This window comes from Mirounga leonina, unplaced genomic scaffold, assembly GCF_011800145.1.
Source record: "Mirounga leonina isolate KUSES-001 unplaced genomic scaffold, KU_Mleo_1.0 Mir_104, whole genome shotgun sequence".
Lineage (NCBI taxonomy): Eukaryota > Metazoa > Chordata > Mammalia > Carnivora > Phocidae > Mirounga > Mirounga leonina.
In genome coordinates, this window is record NW_023270231.1 from 17,111,936 (window position 1) to 17,137,845 (window position 25,910).

At 48.4% G+C, this 25,910-nt stretch overlaps 2 protein-coding genes across 2 annotated transcripts in view; one reads left to right on the plus strand and one right to left on the minus strand.

Annotated features, from left to right (window-relative positions):
* The window catches only part of BNIP1 (BCL2 interacting protein 1), a 90,538-nt gene that overhangs the window by 38,230 nt on the left and 26,398 nt on the right, over positions 1 to 25,910 (plus strand). The gene's annotated exons all lie outside the window — the stretch shown is intronic.
* NKX2-5 (NK2 homeobox 5) lies at positions 20,435 to 23,573 on the minus strand. The gene is made up of 2 exons (XM_035014505.1): positions 23,072 to 23,573; positions 20,435 to 21,491 (listed from the first exon to the last, which is right to left on the minus strand). Exons 1-2 carry the CDS (start codon positions 23,400 to 23,402, stop codon positions 20,851 to 20,853), a joined length of 972 nt encoding a protein of 323 aa, XP_034870396.1. The 5' UTR covers positions 23,403 to 23,573; the 3' UTR covers positions 20,435 to 20,850.

The following is a 25,910-nucleotide window of genomic DNA, read 5'->3' on the forward strand; positions in this document are numbered from 1 at the left end:
TGACAGTTATTTTAATTCTTTTTTTTTTAATTAAGATTTTATTTATTTATTTGAGAGAGAGAGTGAGCACAGAGGGAGAGTGAGAGGGAGAAGCAGACTCCCCGATGAGCAGGGAGCCCGATGTGGACTCGATCCCAGGACCCTGAGATCATGACCTGAGCTGAAGGTAGATGCTTAACCGACTGAGCCACCCAGGCGCCCCAACAGTTGTTTTAATTCTTAAAGGAAACCAAAACGGAATCCAGTGTTGATTTGGGGAAAGATGCAATTTTTCTGGCCAAGTTCACCACATTCTTCACTTTGCATTTGATTTCAGAGCACAGGCCACTGGGCAGGTGGGTTTCCCCAGGGCCTCTCTTTCCCCCTCTGATGTGTTGAAGCATTCCTGTTTGAAGCTGCCTGTCTCAGCATTTTCCTTATCATGTTTCTCTTTGTGGATGGTTGTCTACTCTCCTTCCTTCTCAGACCCCAATTATCCAGGACTGAGCTGGCATTCGTGAGGTTCCCTGATGCCACTGTCCTCAACGTCATGACCTCCTGCGTCCTTTGCAAGACTTGTCTTCTTATTTGGATCTTGATTTGCACCCCTCATCAGAATGCTTGTCAACCAACTCACAAAGAGTAGTACGATGACCGGTGGCCTTGTTGGGGACCAGGGGATGGATCGAGGCAGGTAGGGCACTTGTGTTGGGGTGGATTTGATACCTGGTCTGCTTCCTGTGCCTCAGTGTAGGGACTTGCACATTGCAGACCCTCTTTGGTGCTGTCTGGGGTTTAGGGCACGGGCTGAGGCTGGGAATGGACAGAGGCAAGCTCTGGCAGCTTCAGATGCCTGCTTTTCCCTGAGGGCAACAGGAGCCCTGAAGAGTATAAATAGGGTGAGAACAGTTCAGATTGGGCTTCAGGAACCTCCTCCTCTGAGACAACCAATTGGCTTGGAGGGGGCAGGGATGGACATGGAGTCCCAGCCGGACTGGAACTCCCCAGAGCTGCCCTCCTCAATGGTGGCTGGTGGCCCAGGAGACCTCCCTCGTGCAGCCTCCGGTCATTCTTTTGTGTGAGCTGGACATGAAGGACAGATGCCCACCCTTGGCTGAGAAGGGGCTCTTCTGGAATCAGGGATTATCAAAGTAGGAGATACAGAGAAGTTGGAAAGGGGGTGGATTATTTTGGATAGGGGGGCCAGAGAAGCCTCTCTGAGGAGTACTCCTTAAACAGGAAACCGGAAGGTTGAGAAGGGGCCAGTCACGCAATGGATATGTGGAAGGAGCTCGCGGCAGAGAGAATAGCATGGGCAAAGGTCCTGAGGCAGGAAGGGGCTTTGCTGGTTCAAGAGACAGACTGCAGATTGGTACACCTCATGCAAGAAGGGGACAGGCTAGGGTAAAGCTGGAGAAACAGACAGGAGCTGAAGCAGCAGGCCCGAGAATTTGGTCCTAAGTTTAGGAAGTCATTGAAGGCCTTTAATTAGGGGAGTGACGTGATTCCATCTGATTTGTGTCTTTGCAGGATTCCACGGGCTAGAGGTGGGCAGGGGCGAGCAGGGAGACTGGAGGCTGTGGCTAGACTCCCAGTGGGACCAGATAGTTGCTTAGCCCAGGGTGGTGGCAGTGGAAATGGAAAAAAGTGAACAGACGTGAGATGTAGTTTAGAGGGTCACCCAGCTGGACCTTCTGACGTCTGCCCCCAAATCTGTCCACATCTCAGCTCTACCTCTCACCTCTGAGGCAACAGATTGTGCTGAAGACAGCATGGGTTTCAGAGTGAGACAGGCCTGGGTCACACTTACTCCAGAGTATAGCCGATCCTTCCACCTTTCTGAAACTTTTTTTTTTTAAGATTTTATTTATTTATTTATTTGAGAGATAGCAACAGAGATAGTGAGAGACAGCATATGTGGGGAGGAGAGAGAGAAGCAGGCTCCCTGCTGAGCAGGAAGCCCGATGTGGGGTTCGATCCCAGCACCCTGGGATCATGACCTGAGTCGAAGGCAAACGCTCAACCAACTGAGCCACCCAGGCACCCCTGAGACTTTGTTTTCTTATCTATAAAATGCCAGCGACATCCTCAAGAAGAATTACCATATGATCCAGCAATTCCACTCCTAGGTATATACCCAAAGGAATTGAAAGCAGGGGCTCAGATACCTGTATACTCATGTTCATGGCTATATTATTCACAGTAGCCAAAAGGTGGAAACAACCTAAGTGTCCATTGACATGAGTGAGTAAACAAAATGTCGTGTATACACACAATGGGATCCTATTCAGTCATAGAAAGGCATGGCATTCTGACACATGCTACAACATGGATGAACCTTGCAAACCTTATGCTAAGTGAAGTAAACCAGATACAAAGACAAATACTGTATGATTCTCCTTATTTAAGGTATGTAGCAGAGGCAAATTCATAGAAACAGAAAGTAGAATAGAGGTCTACCAGGGGCCGGGGTAAGTGGGAATGAGGAGTTATTGCTCAAGGGATTCAGAGTTCCTGTTTCTGATGATGAACAGTTCTACAAATGCATTGTGCTGTTGGTTGTATGACCTTTTAGGTGTGCTTAGCGCCATTGAATCGTACACCTAAAGATGGTGAAAACGGTAACATTTTCTTATGTATATTTTACCACAATAACAAAACAAAACAAAACGTGGGGTGCCTGGCTGGCTCAGTCGTTAAGCATCTGCCTTCAGCTCAGGTCATGGTCCCAGGGTCCTGGGATCGAGCCCTGCATCGGGCTCCCGGCTCCGCGGGAAGCCTGCTTCTCCCTCTCCCACTCCCCCTGCTTGTGTTCCCTCTCTCACTGTGTCTCTCTTTGTCAAATAAATAAATAAATAAATCTAAAAAACAAAACAAAACATGGGGCACCTGGCTGGCTCCGTCAGAAGAGCATGCAACTCTTGATCTCAGGGTCTTGAGTTCGAGCCCCGTGTTGGGTAGAGAGATTACTAAAAAAAAAAAAAAGAAAAAAAATTCTAAAGAGAAGGGAAGAGCAGCACCTGCCTGGAGGGCGTTTGTGAAGGGTCAGAGAGGCCCCAAGCCATCACCCGGTGCGCCCCGTGCAGGTGGAATGAATCAGGAGCGGCCTCCCTGTCCAGCATGCAGAGACCACGGGCACCCAGTGCAGGTGAGGCGGCCCTACTGGGAGCTTTTGTCAGAGCAGAAAAGAAACAACTGAGGCAGAACCCGTGGTAAAGATCGCATTAGTTATCAAAGCAGACAGTGGAGTAATCAAAACGGGAATTGTGGCAAGAGTGTGCTGGTTGGTTAGAGGATGGAAGAGGTAATCTTTGCTATCTGTCTTTTGGGAAAAGTTCTTTTTTTTTTTTTTTTTTTAAAGATTTTATTTATTTATTTGGCAGAGAGAGAGACAGCAAGAGCAGGAACACAAGCAGGGGGAGTGGGAGAGCGAGAAGCAGGCTTCCTGCCGAGCAGGGAGCCCGATGCGGGGCTCGATCCCAGAACCCTGGGATCATGACCTGAGGCGAAGGCAGACGCTTAATGACTGAGCCACCCAGGCGCCCCTGGGAAAAGTTCTTAATGGGGCTCAGGTCTGGATCTAAAGGTCAGGGTTGGGTTAGGCTTTGACAGCTTGCTTGGAGCAGAGGGAAGGCGTTCCCCAGCCTCAGGTCAGGGGACCCCTCTACCTGCTGAGAAGATGAGTTGAAAACACTGAGATGCCATTTGCTGCTTGGGAGGTGGGCAAAGATGAAACCAGATCCATATACAGTAACACCTGGTGTGGGGCAGGACTCACCACTCCCGGAGGAAGCATCAACTGGGGCCACATTCTCCAGGGTGACTTGGCATCACACAGGCTCAAGCTTTAAAACTGTGTCTAGAGGTTCTACTTCAATGTATCTGTGAAGATGTTCATCACAGTGTTGGTTAGGAGAGAAACAAAAGGGCCCTACATATTTTAAGCTAAGAGGCTAGTTAAACAAATTATGCTATATCTGAACAACACAATTATTTATGCAGCCAATAAAAGCAGTGTCTTCATGTTGTGCAAAAATACTGAGTATCATGGAAGGATGACGATATGAGCGCTTACTACGTGCCAGGCACTGTTCTATGTGCTTTATGTAAACAACCAGTTTGATCCTCCCCACAGCTGAAGACATAGGTACTAGCATTATCCCCGTTGTACTCTTGAGGAAAATAAGGCACAGAGAGGCTAAGTGAGCTGCCCAAGGTGATACAGCTCTAAGTGGCAGAACTGGGATTTGAAATCAGGAATGCTGGGTCCAGACTCTCAAAAACCTTCATGATGTACTGTTAGGTGAAGGGACATGCCTGTTTTTTGTTTTTGTTTTTTTCTTAAAAAATTAAAGCCAAAGACATGCCTAGAAAAAAATCATTGGAAGGGAAAAATGATGTTGCCTGGTTCTCTCTGGGTGGCATCATGGGTAATTTTGATCTCTCTAGCATTTTCTAAATTTGCTGCAATAAAATGTATTAATTTTATAGTAAAGAATACTTTTAAAAACAAAGATTTTGGTTTTTAGAGCAGTTTTAGTTTCACAGCAAAATTGAGGAGAAGGTACAGAGTTCCCAAATATTGCCTGCCCTTCCACCATATACAGCCTCCCCCACTATCAAGATATGGCACCAGAGTGGGACAGTTGTTACAACTGAGGAACCGACCCTGACACATCATGATCACCCACCCAAAGTCCATAGTTTATATTAGGGTTCAGTCATGGTGTTGTACATTCTGTGGGTTTGGACAAATGTATGATGACATGTCTCCAGCATTATAGTATACAGAATAGTTTCACTGCCCTAAAAATCCTTTGTGCTCCACCTAATCGTCCCTCCCTTCCCAATCCCTGACAAACACTGATCTTTTTAATGTCTCCATAGTTTTGCTTTTTCCAGAATGTTCTAGAGTTGGAATCATATGGAGTGTAGCCTTTTCTGACTGGCTTCTTTTGCTTAGTAATATGCATTTAAGGTTCTCTGTGTCTTTTTATGCCTTGGTAGCTTATTTCTTTTTAGGAATGAGTAATATTCCATTGTCTGGATATACCACAGTTTACTTACCCATTCACCTACTGAAGGACATCTTGGTTGCTTTCAAGTTTTAGCAATTAGGAATAAAGCTGCTATAAATATCTGTGTGCACTGTCTTACGTGGACGTAAATTTTCCACTTATTTGGGCAAATACCAAGGGCACGATTGCTAGTATAATGAGTATGCTTAGTTTTGTAAGAAACTGCCACACTGTTCCAAAGTGGCAGTACCATTTTGCATTCCCAGCAATGATTGAGACTTCATGTTGCTCCACATCCTCGCCAGCATTTGGTACTATCAGTGTTTCGGATGTTGGCGCTTTCATTTTTTAAGAAAGAATAATGTCCTTGCCAGGCGCTCCTTGGCCACCCCAGGGCCCCTTTGAGGACTCCATGCTCCACTTGGTGGTAGGTGCTGGTTGCCAGGGCCGACTGGCCCATGATGCCCCCTTCTCTGGGAACAGTTGCAATGCCCAGGTGGGCCCTGAGTTCCCTCTGGCCCAGCTGATTGATCTGGGGAGAGAAATCGGACCTACCTAGGCCTGTCAGCTGCTGTCCCAGGTCCCTGAGCACGGATGGAGCTTTCATAGGCTGCAGTCACTGCGGCTAAGTGGCTTTTAAACAACACCCTCTAAAGAGCAGGGCTGTGTTGTGAACTATTCCTCCATGCGGGCCTTTGGGCTGCACTGGTTCTGCACCTCCTGGACCTGTTGTTCAGATCCCCTTCTTGGGTTAGACGAGCTGCTTTAAGATCTGTTCAATGAAGTCCTCTTTTGGGCTTGTTTAGCGAGAGCCGGCTTCTGTCATCTGCTCCCATAGAACCGTAAGCCAATACCATTTCATTTCTTGTAACTGCAGCTAAATGACAAAAGATAGTACAGAAATTAAAAACCCTTAAAATGCAGCTGTAATTATAAAACATATGCCTTCTGTAGTTGTGACTTGAAAAACCCTATTAAAACACATGATCAAGAAACATTTTGTGTTAATAGAGCAGTTGCCAGAAGAAAAAAGAAAAGATCTTGGGGCGCCTGGGTGGCTCAGTCAGTTAAGCATCCGACTCTTGATTTTGGCTCAGGTCATGATCTCAGGTTTGTGAGAGGGAGCCCTGTGTTGGGCTCCGTGCTTGGGGAGAGTCTGCCTGAGATTCTCTCCTTCTCCCTCTGCCCCTTCCCCACCCCCCACTCGCATGCATTCTCTCTCTCTTTCTCAAATAAATAAATAAATCTTTAAAAAAAAAAAAGATCTTGAGACGCTGTGGCAAAATGTCATCATTAAAAATCTCTATCTTATAGGGGTGCCTGGGTGGCTCAGATGGTTAAGCATCTGCCTTTGGCTCAGGGCATGATCCCAGGGTCCTGGAATCAAGCCCCACATTGGGCTCCTGGCTCAGTGTGGAGCCTGCTTCTTCTTCCTCCTCTGCCTCTCTCCCTGCTCATGCTCTCTCTGAATCCCGTGCCTCAAATGAATAAATAAAATCTTTAAAAAAATCTCTATCTTAAAGATATAATCATACAAAATGGCATATTAATAAAGTTATTCACTGTAGCATCATTTGCAAGACAAAAAAGCTGGAAACAACCTAAATATCCATCAATAAGTAACTAAATAAATGGTACATCTATGCAGTGAGACAGTATGTAGTTATAATACACAGAATAAGGTGTTTATTAACTGATATGGAACAATCTCCAAAAATTATTCAGTAAAGAAGCAAGGCACAGAGCAGTGAGTCTAAAATCTGCCACATATGTAAAAGGGGCCAAAAAAAAAAAAAAAGAATCCCATGTATTTGCTTGTTTATGCATCAAGTATCTCTGCAAGGATACAGTTTGTCACCATATAACCTTTTGTGCTTTGTGAAATTTTTCTAAATATTTAAAAAATGATTAGATATAACATTCAGACAGAAAAGGCATAAAACACATATGTGCAGTTTTACTTATAGTAGAAAACAACACCCATGTAATTGCCACCCAGGTCAAGAAATATAATATTGTTGGAAAAATCTACAATTGATCACAACTTCTACCCTTTTTCTGGAGCTTAACACATTTTAACTCCATTTCATTGCTCCTGATGGATAAGTTACTGTTAATCTGGTATTGTAATTCTCGCCCCTCCTTTTTCTTGGCCCCACGTCTTACATTCAGTGTTTGCTTATATTTGCCCACCTATTTACATCTTTCTTTGCTTTTCACTTGTCTTCTATCTCAAATCCCATATGAGCTTATTGCAATTTTTAAATGAATTAATAAGTATCTTTAAAAATCATCACTCTCAGTTTCTAATATGCTAAATATCAATAAATATAACCAACCCAAACTAAAGCTCTTTGGGGCTTTGAATAATTTTTAAGAAGTGTAAAGTGAGGGGCGCCTGGGTGGCTCAGTCGTTAAGTGTCTGCCTTCGGCTCAGGTCATGATCCCAGGGTCCTGGGATCGAGCCCTGCATTGGGTCCCTGCTCATCGGGAAGCCTGCTTCTCCCTCTCCCACTCCCCCTGCTTGTGTTCCCTCTCTCGCTGTGTCTCTCTGTCAAATAAATAAATAAAATCTTAAAAAAAAAAAAGTGTAAAGTGTTCCTGGGACCAAAATGTTTGAGAACCGCTGGTCTAGTGGATTTTTACTATTTCACCAGTCATTCCTTGATTTTCTCTCTACAATGAATTGGGCTCACCTTGCCAGGTCTTCATCTACCTGTTGCCTTGGGTGTAAATGGAATAACACTTCAACACTTTCTTCAGCTTTCAGAAAGCTGGCAACTTCTTCTTCTTTACTTTTGGGACTTACTATTTTTTTTTAAGATTTTATTTATTTATTTGAGAGAGAGAGAGCACGAGAGCGAGGGGAGGGGCAGAGGGAGAGGGAGAAGCAGACTCCCCGCTGAGGATCCTGACCTGAGCTGAAGGCAGACATTTAACAGACCGAGCCACCCAGGCGCCCCAGAACTTAATTTTTTAATTGTGATAAAATATGCATGACATATAATTTAACATTTTAACTATTTTTACGTGTCTAGTGTAGTGGCATCAAGTACATTCATATTGCTGTGCAACCATCACTATTACCCATCTCCAGAACTTTTTCACCTTCCCAAACTGAACTCTGTATCCATTAAACACTAACTCCCGGTTCCTCCCCTCCTCCAGCCCCTTGGCCACCACCATTCTACTTTCTGCCTCTATAAATCTGACTACTCCAGGTACTCATGTGAGTGGAACCATACAATATCTGTCCTTTTGTGTCTGGCTTATTTGACTTAGCATAATGTCTTCAAGTTTCATTCATGTTGTAGCATGCGTCAATATTCCCTTCCTTTTTAAGGCTCAATAATATTTCATTGTGTGTACAGATCACATTTTGTTCATTCATTAATGAACACTGGCGTTGCTTCTCTTAGCTATTGTGAATAATGCTGTTATGAACACTGGTGTACACATAGCTGTTGGAGTCGCTCCTTTTACTTCTTTTGGGTGTAGATCCTGATGTAGAATTACGCATCAGATGGATATTCCATGTTTCAGTTTTTGAAGAATTGACATACTGTTTTCCACAGGTGCTGTGCCATCTTACGTTGCCATATTTCTCCACATCCTTACCAACGCTTGTTATTTTCTGTTCTTTTCATAGTAGCCACTTTCATGGGTGTGAAATCATTGTGATTTTGATTTGCATTTCCCTAATGATTAATGATACTGAGCATCTTTTCATGTGCTTATTGGCCATTTGTATGTCTTCTTTGGAGGAATGTCTATTCGAGTCTTTGAGCATTTTTGAATTGAAATTCTACAGCTTTTGTGGAATTTATTATTTCATTTTATAATTGAATAGCCTTATAGAGTTGCACAGTGCTGACTGACTGCCACTGGATGCTGCTTGGGACAAAGACCTTGACCAGTGGCTGTGGTTCTCCTGGTACACATTTGCAAGTATTTCTCTAAATGCTGTTTAAATGAGGACTTTTTTTTTTTTTTTTAAGATTTTATTTTTAAGTAATTTCTACACCCAATGTGGGGTTCGAACTCACAACCCTGAGATCAAGAATCACATGTTCCACCAACAGAGCCAGCCAGGTGCCCCAAATGAGGCCTTCTTTTTAAAGTGGTTAGTTCATTAGTCATTATTTTTATTTTCTGAGGACTTATGGTTTCTTATGAAAGTGATTTGAATAAGGAATACTTAATGAAGAGGACCCTGATACAGTGTTATAGGGTATTTTTGTTTGTTTGAACTAGTTTTGTGAAACACAGATAATTTTCCCTTTCTCTTAAGACTTCTTTTTTATGAGATTTATTGAGCCCCTTCTTTTATACCAAGAACTTTCCTTACACAGAATCACCTCTTTAATCTTTATGAACCCCTAGCAAGTTCTTTTCTTCTCTTTTTTAATTAATTAATTATTTATTTATTTTTTAAGATTTTATTTATTTATTTGACAGAGAGAGACACAGTGGGAGAGGGAACACACATAGGGGGAGTGGGAGAGGGAGAAGCAGACTTCCCACAGAGCAGGGAGCTGGAGGCAGGGCTCGATCCCAGGACCCTGGGATCATGACCTGAGCTGAAGGCAGACGCTTAACGACTGAGCCACCCAGGCGCCCCTTTTTCCTCTTTTTTAAAAATTAAATTTAATTTTTTTCCATTTTTTAAAATTTAAATTCAATTAATTAACATATAATGTATTATTGGTTTCAGAGGTAGAGGTCAGTGAGTCATCAGTCTTATCTAACACCCAGTGCTCATCACATCATGTGCCCTCCTTAATGTCCATCACCCAATTACCCCATCCCCCCACCCCTCTCCCCTCCAGCAACCCTTAGTTTGTTTCCTATGATTAAGGGTCTCTTATGGTTTGTCTCCCTCTCTGATTTTATCTTGTTTTATTTTTCCCTCCCTTCCCCTATGATCCCCTGTTTTGTTTCTTAAATTCCATATATGAGTGAGATCATATGATAATTGTTTCTCTGACTGACTTATTTCACTTAGCATAATACCCTCTAATTCCATCCACGTCATTGCAAATGGCAAGATTTCATTTTTTTGATGGCTGAGTAGTATTCCATTGTATATATATACCACATCTTTTTTATCCATTCGTCTGTTGATGGACATCTGGGCTCTTTCCATAGTTTGGCTATTGTGGACATTGCTGCTATAAATATTAGGGTGCAGGTGCCCCTAAGACTTTCTTTTAGACACTCCCAAGGCTGGGCATCTCCTGACTCCAGGAGAATTAAGGCTGAAGTCCTTGGAAGTAAGACTCACACCCCCAGATATTCTTCAGGTTTCATCACAGACCATGAACAGTTTGCTGGAACACTGGGATCAGCCTGATTTCCAGGGCCTTATCCTAGAAGTGGGGCTGAATCCGAATTCCTAGGGGGGAGGGGGGCTGGGCGTCTCAGCATGAAGGTCAAGTTTAGGAAACTGAGAATGAATGTAAAAGCACTTAGTGCTCAATTTGTAGTCCACCTTATGTGAGGAACTGTACCAGACACTGAGAATTCCAAACCCCCTACCCTCATGGAACTTCTGCTGTAACGATGGAGACCATGAGTCAAAGCACGTCATTTCTGGGAGGGATAATGCCACGGTTTCTCTGTCTGGCTTTGATCTCTAGCTCATAGTTTCCAGGCCTCTTGGTGAAAGGGCCTCCACATACTGCTGTCTCTCTCCCTACTTACATTTTTAAACTTTGGTTTTGTTTCTGATGCTCATTGTAGTAGACTTAGAATATAGAGAAATCAGAGTTTGTGTCTTACATTGTATATAAATTTGAATCCTATGCTTTTGAGGTAGAACAATACCAAAAATAATCATTTCCCTTTAAGTGCAAAACTGGATACATGAATTGTACTTTCCATTTAATCCTATTGCAAACCAGGCTTGAATTATTTGAGGTCCTAAGGAAGCCTTCCGGGTATAAAATTTGAGATTACCCCTGGCCGGGCACATATTGGTGTATTCCCTTCCCTTCCCACTCCCCCGCTACTGCCCGCCCTGGTTTGTTGTGATGGAGGGGGGAGGGTGGTAGCCTATGAGCTGAGTGACTTGCTTAATTCACTTCAGCTCTGTCTCTTCTGTTGAAATAGTACCTGGATTCATTTCACAGAACTGTCTGGAGGCCTGAATGGGCATACGACTCTGAAGTGCTCAGTGCACAGCAGACTAAATAACATTTGACAGCTGGAAAACAGTGATCATTAGATAATATGAAATAATAGATATGATAGTATGTAATATAAAATAATAAGTATATACTATTTTTTACATACTTGAGATCCTCCTGGAAGCACAGTTATCATCTTTCCTTCTTTCTTTTTTAAAGATTTTATTTATTTGTCAGAGAGAGAGAGTGCACAAGCAGGAGTAGTGGCAGGCAGAGGGAGAAGCAGGCTTCTGCTGAGCAGGGAGCCAGATGCAGGGCTCGATCCCAGGACCCTGAGATCATGACCTGAGCTAAAAGTAGGCGCTTAACCAACTGAGCCACCCAGGCTTCGCTCATCTTGCTTTCTTTCACTTGGAAATATATCTTGGGCAGAGCCCCCTAATTCTAAGGCTAAGTGCTGAAATTCTGGACACCATGATTGATTTTGGGGGTGCACTTTAAAATTGTCAAATATAGTATTTTATATACATACATACACAAAGGAATATTATAATTTGCAAAATTTAATTGACCATTTAAGATTTATGTGCTTCACTGTAAGTCATATCTCAATTGAAAAGTTAAATAATAATAAAATGAAAATAAAGAGCATATATATGTATAGTTTAAGGAATAATAAAATGAAATCATGAGTACCCATCACCCAGACCAAGAATACTTCACAGCCCCCACTGAAAGCTCCCCCTATTTGCATTCCTCTTTCTCTCCCCCAGAGGCAACCACTATCTGAATTTTGGGTTAATCATTCACTTGCTTTTCTTTTCTTTTCTTTTCTTTTACGATTTCTTTATTTGAAAGAGAGAGACAGCATGCACATACACATGCAAGTGGCGGGGAGAGGCAGAGGGCAAGAATCTTCAAGCAGACTCCCTGCTGAGGGTGGACCCTGCTGGGTTGGGCTCTATCTCCCAACCCATGAGATCACAACCTGAACTGGAACTGGGGGTTGGAGGCTCAACCGACTGAGCTTCGCAGGTGCCCCACACTTGATTTTCTTTATAAGTTTTGACATCTAGGTACACATCCTAACTAATACATCATTTGTTTTGCCCATTTTCACCTTTATGTAAATGGAATCTCATTGTCTATATTCTTCAATGACTTCCTTCTTTTGTTCACCTTTGAGCATTGATTCATCTTTGAGATTGATTCATCTTGACAAGTATGGTACCTTCATTTTTCACTGTTGTATAATATTCCACTGTGTCAATCTCCTACATTTTATTTATCCATCCAACTATTGATAAGCATTTAGGTTGCTTCTAGTCCATACTATTACACACAAATCTATTTTGAACTTAATTATATAATTACATATGTCTCCAGGTGCACATATATAAGAATATCCCGGGGATATGTGCCTAGAAATAGAATTACTGGTTCTAGGGTAGGCTCATATTCAACTTTACTAAGTTGTGCCAAACTGTCTTCTAAAGGCTTTCTGCTTGGTCACACCTCTTCCAGAGGAATGATTCCCATTGATGCTTACTCTCCCAATTTCTGATACTCATGGCTAATTTTTGCCAGTCTCGTGGGTGAATTATAGCACCTCATCATGACCTTTTGTTTGTCCCTGGGGGTGCAATTTTAAATAGAGCAGTCAGGGTCAGCCTCATGATAAGGACATTTGAGTAAAGACTTAAAACAGAAGAGGCGGGACACCTGGGTGTTAAGCGTCTGCCTTCGGCTCAGGTCATGATCCCAGGGTCCTAGGATGGAGTCCTGAGGTGAGCTCCTTGCTCATCAGGGAGCTCATCAGGGAGCCTGCTTCTCCCTCTGCCTGCCACTCCCCCAGCTTGTCTCTCTCTCTCTATCAAATAAATAAATAAAATCTTTAAAAGCAAACAAAACAAAAAAACCCAAAACAGATGAGGCATTAGCCAGGAAAATATCTGGGAGAATGTCATTCCAAGCAAAGAGAACAGCCAATGTAAGGGCCCTGAGGCAGAAGTATGTGCCAGGTTTGTGTGACAAACAGCAAGGAAGCCAGAGAGGCCTGGAGTACAGTGTTGAGGAAGAATTTTAGGATTTCATTATGTATTCTGCATACTCATGTTTTGTTGGCTACATGCTTGCAAATATCTAATGTAGACAATCTTTTCCTTTAAGTTTATGCTTTTTGGTGTCATATTTAAGTAATCTTTTCCTATCATAAGGTCATAAAATATTTTCCTATATTGTCTTCTAAATGTTATATAGGTTTGCTTTTCATATTAACCCTGATTTAATTTTTTTGAATGGTGTGAGGTAGGGGTCTAATTTCATTTATTTTTTTGTTTCATGAAGCAGCATTTTATAGAAAAGTCCACCCTTTACTTAATAATCTTCAAAAATAACTGTGCTATGAATCATGTATGTACAGATCTGATTCTAGGGACCCTCTTCTGTTCCATTAGTTTGTCTGCCCTTATGCCAATACCACACTGGGTTAACTACCATAGCTTTAAAAGCCCTGTTATAGGGAAAGATCCTCCCTACCTTGTTTTCCTTATTGAAGAATATCTTGGATTTTCTTTACAATTCCATGTGAGTTTTCTAATCAGCTTGTCAAGCTACACTATATACATATGCACTGCTAGCATTTTGATTGGGATTACACTGAATCTATATATACTTAGGGACCTTTTAAACTGTCATTTCTTTTTTTTTTCCCCAGATTTTATTGATTTATTTGTCAGAGAGAGAGAGAGAATGAGCACAAGCAGGGGGAGTGATGGGCAGAGCAGGCAGGCAAGGGAGAAGCAGTCTCCCAGCTGAGCAAGGAACCCAATGTGGAACTTGATCCCAGGACCCTGGGATCATGACCTGAGCCAAAGGCAGACACTTAACTGACTGATCCACCCAGGTGTCCCTAAACTGTCATTTCTTTATATGTTTTAAACTTCAAGTCTTTCCAGGTGGTTCTTGAGATGCTTAGCTAGGTGGCTAGGAAATCTGGATCATGGAAATAAGTCAAATAACCACCAGTGATGACAAATTTGGTGGTAACTGAGCATCATATTTGACTGGAGTTCGAGAAAAGGGGGAACTATTTTTAATTTGTAAGGAGAGAGCTAAACTAAGGTCATCAGCAAGATATGTTTCCTATTGTTGCAACTGCACAAGAATTTATGAAGGGCCACAGAAGAATAGTAATGAATGATAACTGTTGCATTCATTGAAAATGAGAACTTCTTTCTATATAGCAGCTTTTATAAAAGACCTCCTCTAAAAAGTTGAGGACAGAGGAAACCAGTTTGGGATGGGGTGGAGTTAATGTGAGTCAATGCTGCAATTGAGATTTCTGTAAGCTGGAGTTTGGGTGGGGTGGGGATGGGTTGAGGGGGTACTGGAAAGAAGAGGGTTTGGTGTTAGAACTCAGCTTGGTTACTCCCTAACTATTGGGACAGGACAACTCACAAAACCTTTTAAAGTCTCACTTTCTTCACCTGTAAAATGGAGCCCATGAGGATCAATTAGTTGTGGGGCTTTGGTGGCCTCACACAGACAGAGGGCTGGCGGAAAGCCTGGCACACTTTAAACCCCTATTGAGGCTGGTTTCCCCTGATTCCCCTTCCTGTGGGCCCTCAAGGTGGAGCTTAGAATCCGAACAGAACAGATGGACTGTTTCTGAATAGTCCCCCCAAATTTCTCTTCTCTCCTCTTGCCGTACTGGCAAGCCCTGCGGTGTGTAACCCACAGGCATGGCTTTGTGGTCTTCGCCCAGACAGGTGTGTCCCAGAGTACCTCTCCCAACCTCTACCCCCTCGGTTTTACCTTTCTGCCCTCTTTCTTGCTCCCAGGATCCCCAAAACTGCTTGGCTTGTGCTGTAGCCACTGTATCACAGCAAACACACAGAGACCCTGAGATGGAAGAGCAGGGCCTAGAGAGAGGAAATCTGACTCCACTTTCTCCCAGGCCCTCAAGAGCTGGAGCCTGAAGGGTCTGGGGCCTCTGTGAGTTTCGGTTCTGCAACTTGCCAGATGATGAGAATCACCTGGTTATACATGCGGTTTTCTAGGCCCCCGTCCCTGGGAGTCCAATTCAAGGGAGACGGGGCAGGCAAGGATTTGGGTTTGCCCCAGCCTCCAGCAGCGTGTGCCTTTAGGCAAGTTGGAGAACTGCTGAGAATGGTTCAAAGCCAGGGCTCTACAAGCATCATCTGATTCAAGTACAGCCTCCCCGGTCCACACTGCCAGAGTGGCCTTAGTTAGGCAACGTCCTTAACCTCTTCTGGTTTCAGTTTCCTCCTTGGGAAACAACAGAATGAGATTTGCAGGTTTAGCACTTAGCCCTAGGCCTGGCACAAAGCAAACACGAACAGATGTTAGGCAATAATCTGTGTTGTTATCCTGTGCAGCTGTGAGTTGGGACAGGGTAGGGAACCTGTAGTGGCTCTGGGTGACCAGCCTGTGAGGGGTGTTCATTTTCCACCCTGTTCTGCAGTAAGGTCTCCTGAGATGCAGCAGAGTGGGGGGGGGGGGGGCAATTGGCCCCCTGAAATCCCAGCTGCTATGCCTCCCCCACTGTGAGATCTTGGGTGGGTCACATCTGTCTGTGCCCGTTTCCTTTTCTGCCCAAAGTGAAGAATAATTGTGCCTATCTCATAGGTTTGTCATGCTTGGCACATAAAAGCCTTCAAAGAATTGTTAGCTAATATTATTACTGTACTCTTTAATCAATTGACAAACACTTTTTGGTGCCTACTCTTTGAACCGGGGATGGGATGGCACTGAGCGCTCAGGCTTCAGAGCCAGCCTGCCTAGGTTTTTAACCAAGCTCTGGCACTGATCAGCTGTGAGACCTTGGGGGAGTTACTCCTCTTTTTTGTTTTGTTTTGTTTTTTTAATTTTAAGATTTTTATTTATTTGAGAGAGAGAGTGAGATCGAGAGAGCTCACAGAGGGAGAGGGAGAAGCAGAGTCGCCACTGAGCAAGGAGGCTGATGTGGGGCTCCATCCCAGGACCCTGAGATCATGACCTGAGCTGAAGGCAGACACTTAACTGACTGAGCCACCCAGGCACCCCTAGTCCTCTTTTTTGAACCTAAGATTGAGTCTTCGTCTATTTCCTCAGTAGAACTCAGAGGTGTGAAAGAGGATTAGATGGGTTCACTTTGTAAAGAGCTCAGGACAGTGCCTGACATGCGATAAGCTCCCGTGGTGATAACTAAATGAAATCCAAGCCATAGGCTCCCTTTTCCAGGAGCCCAGTGTAAGGAGCAAGTAGGCAAGACCTGGGGACTGTGCCTCCCACACAGGGCATGGGCCGGAGACCCGGAGAACCAGAGGACGTGAGGGGCTCGGCTCAGGAAGGGCATGCTTTCCAAGGAGCAGAGCAGAGTTCCTGGCTGCTGTAAAGTTCACGGGTCTGCTGCGAGCCCTAATGGTTCTGTGCGTTCTTTTAAACACACTTATTGGGGCGCCTGGGTGGCTCAGTCATTAAGCGTCTGCTTTCCGCTGGGGTCATGATCCGAGGATTCTGGGATCAAGCCCTGCATCGGGCTCCCTGCTCAGCGGGCAGCCTGCTTCTCCTTCTCCCACTCCCCCTGCTTGTGTTCCCTCTCTCGCTCTGTCAAATAAATAAAATCTTTAAAAATAAAATAAGATAAACACAGGTATTGAGGGACGCCTGGGTGGCTCATTTGGTTAAGTGACTGCCTTAGGCTCAGGTCATGATCTCCTGGTTCTGGGATTAAGTCCGCATGGGGCTCGCTGCTCAGCGGGGAGCCTGCTTCTCCCTCTGCCTGCCGCTCCCCCTGCCTGTACTCTGGAGCGCTCTCTCTCTGGCAAACAAATAAATAAAAATCTTAAAAAACAAAAACAAAACACAGGTATTGAGATACACAACATAGCCTTGATTTAAGGGGTATCTATACAAAATAAGAAGATGAGAGCTATTCTGATTTGGCAAAAGCTTTATCTGCTGGCTGGGAATAACGCAAGGAGGCGAGAGGACATCCGCGCCACAGCAGGGGCTGACTGGGAGGGACGAGGTGTCCTGGCCTCTCTTTCGCGGGATGGGGGACTGGGGGGACGCCCAGCCAGGTCTCCCCTCCACCAGCCTGCCCAGGGTGGCGCCGCGCTGCGGGAACCACTCCACCCCAGCCCGGGAAGCCAGCTTTTTTTCTATTTAATATCATGGCCTATCTCTCATTGTTTTTTAACCGTGGCGTCCTTGTTTGATTTTTTTTTTTTTTTAAATTAAATATAGCTAGTACCCTATGTGCTTCCCCTGGCGTTCCGGGAATGCGGGGCCAGCCTGCATCACCCCAATTTCTGCGCTCTTTGACACCTCGGAGGCGGCCCGCACTTGTCATCTATTTCTTACTTTTCTGTCCTGTTTGAATTTTCTCACTGCGCCCATCCTTTACATAATAATTGAAAAACAAACACTACCGATTTAACTTGGGAAAGGATCGCTGTGTAAACGCAGGCATTGTTAGTTTGGGGTACTTCTGACCCTGCCGTCCCCTGCCCCCTGGCTCTCGGATCCGACGCCCCCCGCCAGGGAGAGCAGTCCGTGCAGTGAGGCTTCCCAAAGCTCCACGCACCAGTTTGTCCCATAATGAGCCTGAATATGAAGCCTGACACCCTCACCCTACTGGTGAGAGAGAGGGGTAGGCTCTGTGCCATGGCCAGAAGTAGGGTCCCGCTGCATCTTTCGGAGAGCAAGGCAACTTGGAAGGCTCTCGCTTCTTCAACACGCCACCCGCTCTGCCCTTTGGTAAAGCCTGATGGGTTTCCCAGCTCTACACTAGGGGAATGTATGACCTTGACCATTACCTCTAGTTCTCAGTTTCATGGTTTGCAAATTAAGATGGATTAGAGAACTCCTATAAAGCATTTAGCCTGGAGTCCCCGCAGTTGGTGAGCCCGATGCCAGCCAGCCATAGTTATCCATTTGTGAGAGACACTGGGGTCACTCAGCTGGTCCCTGAAGGGACATGACAGAGAAAGAGTCATCATAGAAAAGTCCTGGTGGGGCGGGGGTGGGGTGGGCGGGGACGCAGTCAGCAGGCTGGCTCAGTCAGTAGAGCATGCGGCTCTTGATCTCCCTCTGTGAGTTCAAGCCCCACGCTGGGGATAGAGTTTACTTAAAATAAATAATTAATTAAAAAAAAGAAAAAATCCTTGTGGTATGTTAAGTGAAAGAAATACTTTCTCTAGGGGCGCCTGGGTGGCTCAGTCGTTAAGCGTCTGCCTTTGGCTCAGGTCACGATCCCAGGGTCCTGGGATCGAGTCCCACGTCAGGCTCCCTGCTCCGCAGGAAGCCTGCTTCTCCCTCTCCCACTCCCCCTGCTTGTGTTCCCTCTCTCGCTGTGTCTCTCTCTGTCAAACAAATAAATAACATCTTAAAAAAAAAAAAAAGAAATACTTTCTCTAATGTTACTGTGGATGTGTATAAGATGAAAAAAGCCAACGGATATGCAGGGCCCCAGGGGGCTGTGGGCTAATACACTGTTCTGATTAACAGCTCGGAAGGTGGGTGAGCTCCAGATAGAAGGAGTTCCTCGGGTGTATGAGTTAGGCCACCTGCAGGCCAGGGATGCATGGTAGGAGAGCGCCTTCTGTTTTCAGAGCTGGTCTGATGGCCTGGTGGAGCCGCAATGTACCCCTCTGTGAGAGGGGACGAAGGCGCGAATCACCAAGAGGGATAGGGAGCGCCGAGTGCACTGGAGGTAAAGGCTGGAAGCAGGGTCATAAGCCCAGAACATGGAATGCTGAGACTGAACTGAACACATCCTCCCCGGGGCGCTCACCAGCTGGGCTTGGACCTTACAGCAGAGGGAATAAATCCTGGGGCCCAGAGTCAAGCCCTGAGCTCAGCCCTTTCCTCTCCTTCATGGAGCCCGAGTGTATAACCCTGCGATGGTTGATTGCGTGCTCCCGGTGACGTCTAGCTCAGCACCTTGCTAGGCTCCGGCAAGTGGTGGAACCTCCTGGCATCTTCCCCTCTTCCACCGGCGGTGTGGTGAGCCTGTGGGCAGCACTTACCCAAAGAGACGACCAGACAGGCACTGGCAAAGCCGCATGGGCCCCGGCGCGGCGGCAGGAGGGCTCCTGGTTGCACCAGGCCTGGCTTGACGACTCTTCCTGGCTATTAGGGCACTTTAAGTCTCGTTTGGTCTCTGAACGCCACAATCAATGTTTTGGCTACGACCAGGAGCCCTAGGCCAAATGGCTTAAACCCCATAAGGCCAGCCCAGCGATTGCTGGGGAAAATCTCAAAAAAACCTGTATTCCACAGGAACTCAAAGCTCCCACTCCCTCCTGCTTTCATCCCTTTTAAAGAAGCGCAGTTAGTTCCTCCTGGCCCTGGACGCTGGGGATAGAGGAGTCAGAGGTCAGGTCGGAACCCCTGTGGACTGGTGGGACCTGGGCTCAGCGGAAGATATTTCTCGTTATCCTCATTTTACAGACCGGGGTGTGCAGCGAGCAAGTCTCACAGCAAGGAGGTTTTTAGCTTAATTTCCTCGAGCCTGTTTTCTCATCTGTAAAGCCTGAACAGTTGCATTTGTTGATCAAGACTATGGCAAAATTCGTTAAATGCGGAGAGGAGAGGACAGCCATCAGGTTTGGGTGGGAGGTTCCCTGACCATGTGAATTCTTACAGCCCAGCCACAGCTCGCGGGGCAGCCGGCAAGCCACCTCTCCGCGGAGCCCACAGCTGGTGAGGCTGGGGCCACAGGACCCCAGGCCCTCTTCCTGGCCGGGCCGGGGAATTCTGGGAAGCTTGATAAGAGCTTTGGTTCTAGGTTTTTCCACCTGTAAAATGGAGTAAAATGTTCTTTTAAGCAGGATGAAGTCTTGTGTGCTCCAGTTGCTGAGGACCCAGGTCCCTTTGCTCTCCATGTAATGCCCAGCACCTCAACTGTGCCTGACATGTGCTAGGGTTCAAGGAAGCAAGATTGGGGAGCTCCAGGCAAGTGCCCTCTGTCTGTGAAGTGAGACCTCTGTTCTACCACTCCTGGCTGTTTGCTCAGGGACAGGCCATCAAACCTCTCCAGGCCTCAGTCTGCTAAACTTTAAAACAGGACCTCTTTTTAGGGCGTTATTGAAGATTATGAGAGACAATGCCAGGCAGTGTCTAACAAAGAACCCAGGACGAGTTTATTATTATTATCAATTTGCTCAGTGAATGCCTGTACCTGCAACCCAAGATCAGCTGGGCAGCGCGGCTCTGCTTTCTAAAATGCAGTTTCTGAAGCGCGGCAAGCTGAAAGAAGACACATGCGGGATCAGCGCACTCTCTTTAATGAGAAGGGGATTCCCATTTCTTACAGCAACAGGTAAAAACATAAATAGGGTGGGTGGGCGGCGGCAAGGCGGCAAGGGCCCGGGCGCCGGGCCCAGGCTCGAAGAAAGCTGCACCCGGGCTCCCAGTCCCAACGGCCCATGTTCAGCCGGTTGGGGGTGCCCGTGGGCGTTTGGAGGGCACTCTGGGGGCGACGGCTAAGGCACCAGACTGCGGGATCAATCGCCGCAAGCTCTGTAAACGCGGCCACAAACTCTCCCGCGCTTGGGGACAAAGGCGCCGGGGACGGAAAAAGCTCCGAGGCCCCTGCGGGAGTGAATGTGAAATCCAAGGGACGTGGAGACACGTCAGGGGTCCTCCCTCCCCCAAGACTCAGTGTCCCTCTCTAGAGCTGGGATCGGTCGGGGCGCCCCAGGTAGGGCCCTTCCCTACCAGGCTCGGATACCGTGCAGCGTGGACACTCCTGAGTTGCCCTGCGGGATCCCGGGGCTCTGCACCGCGTTCAAGTCCCCGACGCCAAAGTTCACGAAGTTGTTGTTGGTGGCGGCCGTAGCCGACTGCGCCGGCGGCGGCCCGGCTGGGTAAGCAGCGGCGCAGCTGTAGCCAGGGTTGCAGGCCGCGCTGCCGTAACCCGGGTAGGCGGGGTAGGCGTTGTAGCCATAGGCGTTGAGGCCCACACCGTACGCTGGCGCGTAGGGCGCCGAGTCCCCGAGGCAGGGCTTGCCGTCGCGCACGAGCACCGGCACCGCGATCCTGCGGGCCGGCGGCGGCGGCGGCGGGGGCAGCCCCACCAGCTCCAGAGTCTGGTCCTGCCGCTGCCGCTTGCACTTGTAGCGCCGGTTCTGGAACCAGATCTTGACCTGCGTGGACGTGAGCTTCAGCACGCTGGCCAGCTGGTCGCGCTCGGGCGCCGACAGGTACCGCTGCTGCTTGAAGCGCCGCTCTAGCTCGTAGACCTGCGCCTGCGAGAAGAGCACGCGCGGCTTCCTCCGCCGTCGCGCCCGGGGTCGCTCCGCGCCGTCTGCCTCCGGCTTCTCCAGCTCCACGGCCTTCTGCAGTGAGCACAGCTCTGCAGGGAAACAGAGGGGCAGAGGGATGCTCGGTCAGGTCAGAGCGGCCCGATCCGCGGAGCGCCTGCCGGGGGATTAGCCCTAGTGGGTGCCACCCCGTGCTGTCCGGAGCGCCCAGCTGGGCTGCGGCTCGCTCTGCCCAGTGCACTGGGCGCCACGGACAGCTCGGTTTCCGACCTACAGCCAGTTAGCGTTTGTTGAATGCTTACTATATGCCAAGCATGGCTCTAGGCACTGGAGAACATAACACAAGCGAGGTCCGTGCCCTCGGGGAGTTCACATTCTGGTGAGGGTGATGGTCAGTGACTTAAGATTTCAGGCTGCAAAGAAAATAAAACCGGGTGATGCCCTGGGGTGAATTCGATTAGGGCTACAGTGGTTAGAGAATTTAGATGAAGGGAGACCAAGGCCTCACTCCAGGATCAGTCACACTGTCTGAAAATTATGGAACCCCGAAGAAACAGAAGGGGAAGAGGTGTTGGTTTGCTGATCGAAGACTCCCGCGCAGCCGCCACGGGATTTGTCCAGCGCCCAAGAAGCGGGTGGGCAGGCAGCCTCGGATCTTGCCCTGCCCGCCTTCCTCGAGTTGGATTCGAATTGGCAGCGGTCAATTGAATTGACCCGCCGGCAGCTGTCCCCGGGCCTTCCCTCTGCTCCTACACAAACCTTTCTAGGCTAGAAAGATCTCTTCTCGGTTCACCGCGGCCCTTCGCCCAGCGCACCCTGCCACCTCGGATTCGCGCGGACCCAGCTTTGGAACAAGGTCTTCCCAACATGCCCCTTTCTGCGGCCCCGCCCGCCTCTCCCCTCTCCCCGACCCGCGGCTGGCTTGTGCGGCGATCCCGCCACCTTCCGAGGTCCTCTCCTCCATTGCCTCGCGCCTTGAGTCGCGCAGCATTCTCTAACTTTTTCCAGAAGAGAACCCCTCGACCCCGGTAGCGTCGGGAAGCTGTGCCGGAACAATAAAGCTGCTAATCAGATTCCCGAGAGTTCGCAGTATCTCATTTTTAAATCAAGGCCTTTGTGCCCAAAGATTCCACTGTCCTGGCACAAAGAAGAAAAAGCCCCAGAAACCCGGGTTACGGGTAGGATATAGAAGGTCCTGGGCCCTTCTCCAGTCGTGAGCAAAAACCTATCTGGTGTGCAGCATTTTAACTTCTGTTTAGCTGTTTTCGGCAGAGCCTGGAAAAGACCCTTAAATCCAAAAGAGATTTTTAAAAACCCCAAAACCCTGATACAGAGAATATCTCGTTCTCTGTTCTACACAAACCGATCGCTAACTTCGTTGAGCAAGTCTGCTGCCTCCTGGGTCTTTGTTGGGCCAAAAAAAAAAAAAAATTATATTTCTTTTATCTCTTGTTTTCTGATCATCTCAATCCAGCATTTCCTCTAAATCTCCGATTGGACGTGCGGCTCAGGGGCCCTGGCGACGACCTCACTTCTCACACTCGGAGCCCCCTGCGTTCGGCCCTCCGCCCAGGCACTCGCGTCTCCTCCACCCAGGCCAGGATTTCTTGGCGGCGGCTTGGGACACAAAAGCGACCCCAGGAGGGAGAAGGGGCTTGTGTTTCCTCCTCACCTTTCTTATCAGCTCGAGGGTCCTTGGCGGGGTCGGGGTCGCCGTAGGCACGCGGATAGAAGGCGGGGGCGCCTGGGAAGGCAGAGGCACACTTGGCCGGCGAGGGCGCGGGGCCCAGCTCGGCGCGGAGCTCCGGGAGGGCGGGCGCAGCGGCCTCGGGCCCCGCGTAGGCCTCGGGCTTGAAGGCGGCCAGCATGCAGGAGGCGGGCGCCAGCGTGGCCTCCAGGCGCGCCGAGAGCTCCCCGGCAGCCAGGCTGCGCTGCTGCTGCTCCAGGTTCAGGATGTCTTTGACCGAGAACGGCGTGGGCGTGAGCGCAGGGCTGGGGAACATGGTGGCAGCGCGCGCCTCACAGCGCCAGGTGGGCGGCAGAGAGCAGCGCTGCCCACGGCCTTCGGCAGCCTCCCTGCATGGTGCCCGCCGCCCGCCCGCGCACCCGCCTTCCAGCTCGGGTTGTGGCCAGGCGGCAGGTAGTGAGGAGCACAAGGGGCAGCAGAGGCGGGACCAGGCCAGAGGAGGGGGACTCAGCCTGCCATTGGGCCAGGGGCCCCGATGACAGGAACGATGAGCAGTTTCGTGTCACCTAATATAGTCATAGGGCTCAAAAAAAAAAAAAAAAAAAAATCCTGTTCAGCTTTTTAAAGGAACCGCGAGGCATTTGGAAGGCTCTCCTATTGCTCCTGCAGCCTGGCATTTCTCCATCGTACTGGCCTGAAAACCCCATCGAAGCGCATACCCGGGAAAGGGCCTGATTCTTCTCCAGATCTGGCCTCTGGGCTAAGCTGGGTAGATCTGGGATTTGAAGAAATGTTGTTCAGCACCTAAAGCAGAATGGGAGAGTGAAGGATTGGTGGGGGTGTTGGGGGAGGGGAGACATTTCCGAGTCTTAATAAAGGCTTTTTTATGCAAGGAAGAGTTTGTATAAGAAGAGCAGCATGGGGGAGAAGGTTTGATTTGGGGTGATGACAGGAGGGTGAGATTCTGGACAATTTTGGGGTTCTGTTTGGCTTGACTTACAGGGCCAGTCATGCCCCACAGTAGTCCCCCTTTCCTCAGCAGCCCAGGCCCTGGGGGCAAGGTGGATGTTATGGGGTGGTGGATGGCCACCTTCTATAATAGTAGTGCAAGTTATACATACACACACACACACACACACAACTCCAGGGGGCATCAGTCACTATCAACCTCCTCTCAAAGAAATGACCCTCCCCTTAGTAATAAAACAAATCCAAAATCCCACCCGGTAAGCTCAGCTTCCTAGAAGAGATCTTCTAAGGCATCCTAGCTTCCAGCCACCCAGTTTCTCCTTTTCTGAAACCCACCATTCGTGCTTCTCACTTGCCCCTGCCCTTCTGCCTAGTAGCGAGGCCTTCAGGCCTCTGAGAGCCCCAGGACCCCTGGCCAGGCCCAGGTTTAGCTCTCAGGCAGGCGGGGCTCCCCAGAGCCCAGCCAGCCAAGATTTCTCAGAGGTCTCAGGGCAGGCTCCCAGCAGGGAACCCAGCAGTGGCAGTGGGTCCAGGTGCTCCAGGGAAGGGCAGGGCAGATTGGGTGTCAATTTTTAGCCCCAGGGTCGGTAAAGTAGGGACTCTCCTATCAGACAAATCTGCCAATGTTTCAGGAGCGCAAGCTACAGGCAAGATCCTGTGCCGGTCCACCTCGCCCCTCTGGATCCCTTGGGAGATCTGATAAAAGCTTGGGCCATCCCCTCTCCCCCAGAACACTGCAGAGAGGCACTTTATTTTGTGTAGTTTCAGAATCCAGGCAGGCAGAATGGCCCCCCGGGTTAAGGTCGGCGACTTACTTTATCTCTGGGGTTGGCAAGGCTTGTCAGGGGACAAGCGTCGATTTTCACAAGCCACGACCCAGGTTTGTGCAGGGAAAGCGCGGGCGGGGCGCCGGGACTTGCTAAGAATGGAGACTTGGAAGGCTCGGCTCTTAGTGGAGGACGAGTTGGGGACTAGGGAAGAAGTGCTTGGAATAGAAGAAAGGCGCGTAGGGACAAAGGCAAGCCAAGGCCATAGCTCAGAGCCTGAGACTGTAATTCGCGCTCAAAGCGCCGAGGAAACGCACAAAGCAGAGGGACAAGGTGGTGTCTGTCCTGAGCATGGGCCTTTGGGTGCTCAGGCAGGCGGGGAGCCGTCAGGCAGCGCCGCCGGGAAGGGTGCCATCGGAGTAAGCACAGGCCTAACACTAGGACCTTTACAGCCCCTCATCAAACCCACACCTCCAGGATCTGTGGCCTCCGGGCTAGGGCGATGGAGAGTGGACCACCGCGCGGCTCTCCCGGAGGCTCGGAGCACTCGGACCCCGACTGCTGGGAGCCAGGCGCCAGTACCAGGCCCGGGCCTTCGCAGCGGAATCTCGCTTAGGATCTTCCAGCCAGGGTCCACGCGCGGTTCTGGAATTGTTAGCTGGGTCTGCGGAGAGATGCCTTTTTCAAATGTATGTGTATGTGTGGCGGGGGTGGGGGTGGGGGTGGAGTTCTCAAGCCCCTGGAACCCTCCTCATCCACCCACCGCCTACCCCCCCAACTTGGTTCTTCCGCGACGGACCTGCAGATCAGTAGCCTCTCTTCCGCCCATCCTCGCCACGCTTTTGGACAATGTTAGTTATTGCCCTCAACTAACCTAGCTTGGGGGCCTAGTTCGCCCTTGAAGATTTTTTTGGGGGGGGGCGAGTGGGAAAGGATGCCTATCGCCTAGGCGGTGACGTCTGGCAAACGAGCCACATCCGATTCAATTAAATGTCTCATTCAAAAGAGCTCCGAGCGAGGGTCCTGGGAGCGCTGTGAAGTGAATGGGCTGGTCGGGCGGCTCGCGATGACAGTTTGAAAGATTAGTG